We start from the raw sequence: 7856 nt of genomic DNA, 5'->3' as shown, positions 1-7856 counted from the left end.
GGCATATCTAAAGGAATTGAATATCTTCACCTAGGGTGTGATCAACGAATCCTACACTTCAATATTAAGCCTCACAATATCTTGTTAGATAATAAGTTTATCCCAAAGATCTCTAATTTTGGTCTAGCAAAATTGTGCTCAAAGGAATAAAGTGTTGTTTCCATGACTACTACTAGAGGGATTGTGGGTGACATTGCACCTAAAGTGTTCTCCAAGAACTTTGGGAACGTATCATACAAATTAGATGTTTATAGCTTTGGGATGTTATTGCTAGATATGGTTGGAGGGAGGCAAAATACGGTAACACAAAACAACAGCGAGTGTTACTTTCCAGAATGGATATATAAACGTTTGGACCCAGGAGAAGATCTAGGAATACAAATTGAGGAAGACGAGGATTTGAAAATTATAAAGAAACTAACAATTGTAAGACTTTGATGCATACAACAGTACCCAGTGGACCGACCATCGATGAAAGTCGTGGTGCAAATGTTGGAAGGAGATGGAGACACTTTAACAGTTCCCCACAGTCCATTTGCTTTCATAAATTAGAAATAATTTTTGAATCTGAATGAAATAATGAATTAGCGATATTTTTTTACTATGCAATAGGATTAATCTCATTATTCTTATCTATGAGTATAGAATTAATTGTTTATCAATGTATTACTATAGCCTTTCAATACTACATCTTATGGCTTTTGTATTAATAGTCCTCTTGTAATGGTGTGCTCTATATCATAAGGAGATTCTTATTAAAGTATTTTTTTACTCAAAAGTTTGACAAAACAAGTACTCATCATCATTGTCTACTCTCAAGTTGATTTGGTTTTGACGTAGTACATTTTATGGATTTGTGGAAAAATTTATTCACGATTGTTTTGAAATTTGACTTTTTAAATATTTTTTAAAATTTTTACGAAAAGACTTGTAAAAAAATTAGAAAGAAATGTTGACTTTTTTATAATGACTTTCTGACTAAAGTGTGACTTCTCAAAATAGGCCTTAGTCAACTTAGACTTGTTTTAAACTTTCTAAAGCTTTTTTTTAGGTGTTTCCTTATTAGTTTTATATTGAATTGTAATAAAATCAACTTTTTCTAAAGCCTTTTTTTAGGTGTTTCCTTATTAGTTTTAGATTGAATTGTAATAAAATCAACTTTGCCTTGAATTAGCTTTAAGGACTCTTCAGCTAAAAGAGAAATATGCAGTCTGTCACTCCTTTGATTGAATTTGATAGTGTCTTGGGGTTTGGTTTTGAAGAGAGGCCATTGGCTTCTTCAATTTATTTATTTTTTGGAATTTTCTCTTTGTTTGATGATCTTTCATGTTTTGTAAATTTTCGCTTGGTAGCCTACTATAGATCTTATTGAAGTTTTGGTTTCTTAAAACAAACCTTTGAAAGTGCAACTTGAATTGCACCCTCTATGTTTATATATTTTTCTTTTGTTCCATTGGCCTCTTTTAGCCAGAGGATTAAAAGTTATTTTTTGACTTTTAACTTATTTTAAGTCACATTAATTCTCTATTTTTTTTACATATTTTTTTTTAAAAAATAAAAAAGCTAACTTTTAATCAACTTCTCAAAATAAAAAATAAAAAATCAACTTTTAACTAATTTCTCAAAACAATCCATTCCCATTAGAAAAGTAAGTCAAGTAAAGAGTAGATAGATGTGAAATCATAGAAATTTAAGTATGCGACTAGAAAAGCTAATCAAGTAAGAGTAGGCAGGAGGGCTAAAAAAAATTTGTAAGAGTAGCGTGGATTGTCAAATTTTAAAAATTAAAGTTAGGCAAATAAAAAAAGCAAGTCAAGAGTTAACTCTATCGACTTCTTTGGAGTCAAGTCTATACATAATAATAAGGGAAATTTGGCTATAAACCCTTCTTACATTCCTTTTATTGTTAAAAGGACCCAAAAAAAAAATAATTATACTTTCAAAATCCCCTCATAATTATAAAATCTTGTATAAAGGACAAAATTTATTATTTAAATATTTTATCAGACTATTATATCCTTAACTAAATCTTTCCACCTTCTCCACCCATTCTCTCCACACCTTCTCTGTCTCTCTTCTCATAATCAACCTCAGTACACAATGAAGTTCGAAGCAAAATCATCAACTAAAATGCAAGCTAAGGCAAAGTAAAAGGAGAGAGATGATCGAATGAGCACGCAATTGAGGTTTAGCTAGTGATATGTGTGTATAGATATACGGATATATAATGTATATAAATCAATCAAATCAAAATTGTAGCACTGGAAATTGGAGTGGAGATCTGGAAAAAGGAAGCAACCTTTTTTTATTTGATGATAAGTATACACATGTCCTCAGATCCTTCAGCGGAGTAGATTTGGTCAGCAGAGCAAATCTAGTCAACGGAGATAGAGATTGAAGATGACGGAGCAAATCTGGTATGCAGAGTAGATCTATAGTCTGTGATCGAACCAAAGGTGTCCAAGCGGTGGCGGCGGAAGAAGAGATCGAAGACGGCGGCGATGGATGGTCTTCCAGATCTTCGCTGCAGCGGTGGATCCATGCCGACGACGATGGCGACAAAGAGAGAGAGAGAGAGAGAGATTGTTGTTTCCAATTGGGTTTTTAAAAAAAAAAAAAAAATTTGTTAATAGATTTAAGAGTAAAATTTGACTATGGTTCGTTCATATAGTATATATTTTATTTTTTGTAACAATAAAATTTTACTCTGATTAAAAACATATTGATTTTCTTAACGATATAAAATTTTACTTTGAATCCACTACAAAAAAATTGACATTTTGCGACGGTAAAATACTGTCGCTAATACTCCTAATGCCGTCGCTAATACTTTTTGCGACGGCAAAATAAATTTTTGCGACGGCAAGAGGGGGTCGCAAATGCAGGGATTGCAAAAGAGTTTTTGCGACGGCACAGTGCCGTCGCTAATGTTTTGCGACAGTATTTTTGCCTTTTTGCGACGGTACTGTGCAGTTGCTAATAACGTTTGAAATTTCTTGACTTTGTTACGCCGGCACTATTTTACCGTCGCTAAAAATGTTATTTGAGACGACAAAAAATACCATCGCTAATAGTCTTTTTTTGCAACGGCAAAAACACTATTTTTGCGACGGTGTGGTGCCGTCGCAAAAAATATTAAAAATATGAAAATTTCTATTTTTTTGCGACAGTGTAATGCCGTCGCAAAAAGTATTAAAAAATAATAAAATTTCGATTTTAAATAATAAAATTTCTATTTTTTGCGACAGTATAATGCCGTCGCAAAAAGTAAAACCTGTAAGAAAATTAATAAAAATATTAAAATTTTCTATTTTTTGCGATGGTTTAATGTCGTCGCAAAAAAGAAAAAAAACATCCTACGATAAAAATATTAAAAATATTAAAATTTCTCTATAATAATATAAAAATAACAATTTCTTCATAATAAAATATTTTTCCATTCATATAATTACACATCAACAAAATTATCCCACTACATAATGTTCCATAATACATATATAATGTTTAAATTCATGATTTTGTTCATAATTCAAAATAACATAAACCAAATTTCATTACTAAAATAATAAAACAAATTGCATTTAAATTCTCACTTTCATAAATAAAATTGAGGTCTAGACAGGATGAGCCATTTACTTTGGGACCCATATTTTACATGCTGAGTATTCAAGTCATTGTGAAGGCATTATGACACACAAACCCTCCTTGCCTAACTGTCACCCCCTGTCCGGCCATTGCACTGCCAAATTGTGGGTCTCCATGCCAAAAAACGCTTCAATGACACCTAGAATATGAAAGACAATTTGATCAGCTGCAGCTATAACCGTGGTGGCCTTGTATAGAAAATTTTCTCTAATTCATGTCTCCACTGGCATGAGATCGCTGCAAAGAAAGAAAGGCATGCCAAATTAAAAGCAGAGAAAATAAAGTAATAATTCCAATGTTTTATAGCAATCAACATATTGAAACATAATATGCCAAGAAATCACGCACATGCATAGCACTCTTTTCCTATGAATGGTGGGTTCCCAGCATAGCACTCATATAGCACACAACCAAGGGCCCACAAATCAGATGCATAAGAATGGACGCCTCCATCCTGAAACAACTCAGAAGCCATGTAAAAGGGAGTTCCACGTTTTGCTTGTGGCAGCTGAATTAATGGAGGAATAGAATAAATGAATTAGTAAATAAAATTCCAGTACAATTTTTTTATTAAAAAAATATTATATATATTCCATAGTCCGAATCTTAATGAGTCATACAAACTAAATCAGTAGCATGCATCAAAAGTTTTAATGTAAGAGAAACCTACCAAGGAAGAAGGCGTTTTAGATATATCACTCTATTTTCTTGACAATCCAAAATCCTGTTTAATTTTATAAACAAAGTTTCTGAATGCACATAGGCCGGCCCAAGGAACTTGAATGCGGAAACCAACATGGCAACAACAGTTGTCATTAGATTGGTACAATATTTAAACATAACTATAATTAAGTCTAGCAGAAAATTTTCTATTTCAAATTGAAACAAGAAAGGTAACCTGGATGAAGAACTACATTGTCATAAATAAATATACCAATCATGACAACCAGAAATTAACTATTGTGGGAAATCATAAAAAATGTTTATAGAAAATATGTTGTTTCAGGATATGGAAATAGCTCTCTAAATTAGACAGGCAAGAACATTATCCATACCTCATGGCGATATTCTCTCAGATTAACAAAGGAATGAGAGATGTTAATGCAATATGATAGGGTTGCATGAATATTATCACTCCTCATAATTGCTTCCTCAAGCTTATCCAATCGTTTGCATTCAATTGCCATTCCGATAGCTTGTTGATGCTTTCCATCCAGGATACACCTATATACAGCAATGGTAAGAAAATTGGAAAAAGTCGTCATTACATTGAAGAGGAGGTGAAATTTACATACTTATCCAACATTCTCTCCACAATTGCCTCCAAACGAGGGTCCATTTTGGCTGCTTCATCATTTGACTTTGCTACCTTTGACTTGACGCTGGCATATTCATCAATAGCTTTAGTTGAGTGAAGCAAGAACATGATAGCAACAATTAGTAAGATTACAGTGAAAAGGCGTAATTTACATTCATATAATTCTTTTCATGTTGGAAAATAATAAATGGAATGCGAAAATTCTTACCCATAAGGGTATGGACATAATCTGAACCCTCAAAAACATCAAACATTGGACCAGCACCAAGAGCATATGACAATGAGTCATTAAGTTCACCCAAGTAATAGAAAACCTAACGAAAAAATAAAGGAATTTGTGTAAACAAGATAAAAGTAAATTAATTAAATGTCTCAAGGACTAACAAGTGATAGCCTCTGATTTCAGGTTTTATCTTCACATGCAAGTAATCTATTGTAAGTTACTGATAATTAAAATAAAAATAAAAAAATAAAAAAAAGAGTACTAAGATATATTGTGGTTGCAAAGATTAGAGAAACCAAGAATGCAGAAGGAAAGATTTAATAGGATACCACAAATTTTCATCAATGCCCCACTTGATTGCTAGAAGGAAATAATAAATATATATGGTTAGGAGATCGCACTACACTTATTCAGACAAGAAGGAAAGAAAACCTTGGCAACCCAAATGATCATAAAAACCAGAATTGAAGAAAATTATCTTTTTTCTATACAAGAAAAGTAAGTGATCATAATATAGAAGAGGGACGATGGTCGCTAAACACAAAGGAGGAATACATAGAAAAAAGATAATGACCTTTGAAACAAGCAATGCAGCAAGTTGTCGTTGATCAAACTCCTCATCTTCATATAAGCTCTCTCTGCATGTGAAATAAACACAAACATTTATTTCCAAAGAACTAAATTGATAGAAATCTGAAAAATGGATTCCTTTTTTTTGATAAGTAACAATAAAAAAAAAATTAAAACTGGATTCTACACCATCAGTAGTCCACTAATATCACAATTGTTATGAAAATCACATGGCAACATACTCCAATACTATTACTTAATTAGTCAACTAGGACTACAGATTTGCATATGCAATATCCACACAAAAATAGGAAAGCATACAAACTTCATCACAAGCTAGAGTAGAAAGCATCATTTAAACATAAACATCACACAGAATTGGTTTTCAAGAAGTAATCAGAGAAAAAAACATATTTATGGTACCCTATAAGTATTCACTAGCCAAAAACATGTCCACAAAATATTCCAAACAGTTCTTGCTCGATTCCTCTTAAGAAACAGTAACAAATAAGAAATATCTCTGAAACCCAAATTTTTACCTAAACATCAAATCCAACCCTAGATTCTGCATTATCTACTTCAAACAAGTAAATAATAAGAGAGGAGAAAAAAAAGTTAAAATTTTGAACATCCATTACGTGTTACATAAGAAAAACAGGAACTACAGATACCTAGCTTAATTCAATCAAATTTCTAACTTTTTAAGGGAATCTTGTTGCTACTGTTGCACTAATTCTAAATGCATATATATATATATATTAAAATTTTACATTCTTCTATTTTCTTCTGTTTCCCAGCAACCAAGCAGAAAATTTCACGCCACAAACAGATTCAGAAACAAACTTGAATCAAATCTAAAAAGAGAGTTACCGAGAATTTGCCACGGCCGATAGCCTCATAGATGTGGTAGTGGTTCATGGTAGCCGTCTGCGAAATTCTAGGGTTTCGAGTGTGAAATAGAGACTGAAGAGAGAGACAGAGAGAGAGTCGCAGATCGGAGATAAATGTGAGATCGATTACGTTTGGAACTAGTGATTGAGAAGGCTTTGGATCTGCTTTTCTGGTGAGAGAAAGCTTTGCTGACTGAAAAATGTAGGAAGATAGAGAGATGGTTGTGGGCGGGAAGGTAAGCGTAATTGTAAATCAAATCTCAAAAATAGGAACGTAGGGCTCGCCGATGGCCGCTCGTTGTCGCCTCCGTGAGAGAGAGAGAGAGAGAGAGAGAGAGAGAGAGAGAGAGAAAGAGAGAGACAGTGTTGTTTCGAAACTTAGGGCTCTACAAACCTGAAATGAAATGGAAAAAAATTAGGAAAAGACGGGGAAAAAATGATAAAAGGTTTTGTTTGGTTGAGCTTTTCGAAATATTTTTAATATTTTGATTTTCAGAATATTTTTAATATTCTTAATATTTAATTTTTTAAATATTTTTAATATTTTAATTTTTCAAATATTTTTAATATTTTTATACAGGCCTACAAAATTAATTGACAAAAAAATTAATTGACAAAAAATAATTGACATAGAAGTTGTTTAAAAAAAAATGATTTGAAAAAAAAAATATATTCAACAAAATTACTTAAAAACAATTAATTGAATTTTTTTTTTATTTGAGTATTTTAAAAATAATTTTTTGTAGTAGAGGAGAGTGAGCGACAGTAGTGGTGGATAAGAGGTCGTGGTGGTGGTGGTGGTGGCGGTGGCGGCGGCGAAGGAGATTCGTGATGAAGTTGTGGTAGTGGTATGGGAGATGGAGTGGCGGCAGTGGATGAGAGGTAATAGTAATAGTAGTAGTGGTGATAGCAGTAGTGGTAGTGGTAGTGGTAGTGGAGTGGTGGCGATGGTAGTAGTCATGGTAGTCGTAGAGGTGAAGTGACAACAGTGGAAGTAGTGGTGGTGGTGGAATGGCGTTTGCAGTAGTGGTGAAGGTGGTAGAGGAGATAGGTGGTGAAAGAGAGAGAGACGAGTAAGAGACAGATAAAGGAGAGAGAGAGAGAGAGAGAGACAAAGCGGTCGCTAAAGTGCATTTTCTTGTAGTGGATCAATAAATCAAGAGAGAGCTCAGTAAATAGAGAAGACGGGAAGGAGAGAGTGAGCAATGCA

General features: G+C 33.0%; 1 protein-coding gene across 3 annotated transcripts; it reads right to left on the bottom strand.

Annotated features, from left to right (window-relative positions):
• Positions 1–3575: 3575 nt before the first annotated feature.
• On the bottom strand, positions 3576–6986 carry LOC114262459 (26S proteasome non-ATPase regulatory subunit 1 homolog A). 3 transcript variants are annotated; one of them, XM_082885955.1, is made up of 8 exons: positions 6627–6986; positions 5761–5824; positions 5172–5277; positions 4941–5052; positions 4701–4869; positions 4316–4422; positions 3994–4153; positions 3576–3882 (listed from the first exon to the last, which is right to left on the bottom strand). In XM_082885955.1, the coding sequence occupies exons 1-7, from the start codon at positions 6653–6655 to the stop codon at positions 4012–4014; spliced, it is 729 nt and encodes a 242-aa protein (XP_082742081.1). In that variant the 5' UTR covers positions 6656–6986; the 3' UTR covers positions 3576–3882; positions 3994–4011. The 3 variants fall into 3 exon arrangements, with proteins under 3 accessions (XP_082742081.1, XP_028058617.2, XP_082742082.1); XM_028202816.2 differs by lacking the exon at positions 4316–4422; XM_082885956.1 differs by lacking the exons at positions 3994–4153; positions 4316–4422.
• Positions 6987–7856: the final 870 nt, after the last annotated feature.

This window comes from Camellia sinensis, chromosome 8 (assembly GCF_055761805.1).
Source record: "Camellia sinensis isolate YWXY chromosome 8, ASM5576180v1, whole genome shotgun sequence".
Taxonomy (NCBI): Eukaryota; Viridiplantae; Streptophyta; class Magnoliopsida; order Ericales; family Theaceae; genus Camellia; species Camellia sinensis.
This window is presented reverse-complemented; position numbering and strand designations above follow the sequence as displayed.

Excerpts from the sequence above, each read along its gene's own strand:
- LOC114262459 (XM_082885955.1), bottom strand. The coding sequence starts at position 6,655 with ATGAGGCTATCGGCCGTGGCAAATTCTCG. Across the intron at positions 5,278-5,760 it reads CTGCATTGCTTGTTTCAAAG|GTTTTCTATTACTTGGGTGA; the intron begins GTCATTATCTTT and ends TTTTTTCGTTAG. Across the intron at positions 4,423-4,700 it reads TGAGAGAATATCGCCATGAG|TTCCTTGGGCCGGCCTATGT; the intron begins GTATGGATAATG and ends TCCGCATTCAAG.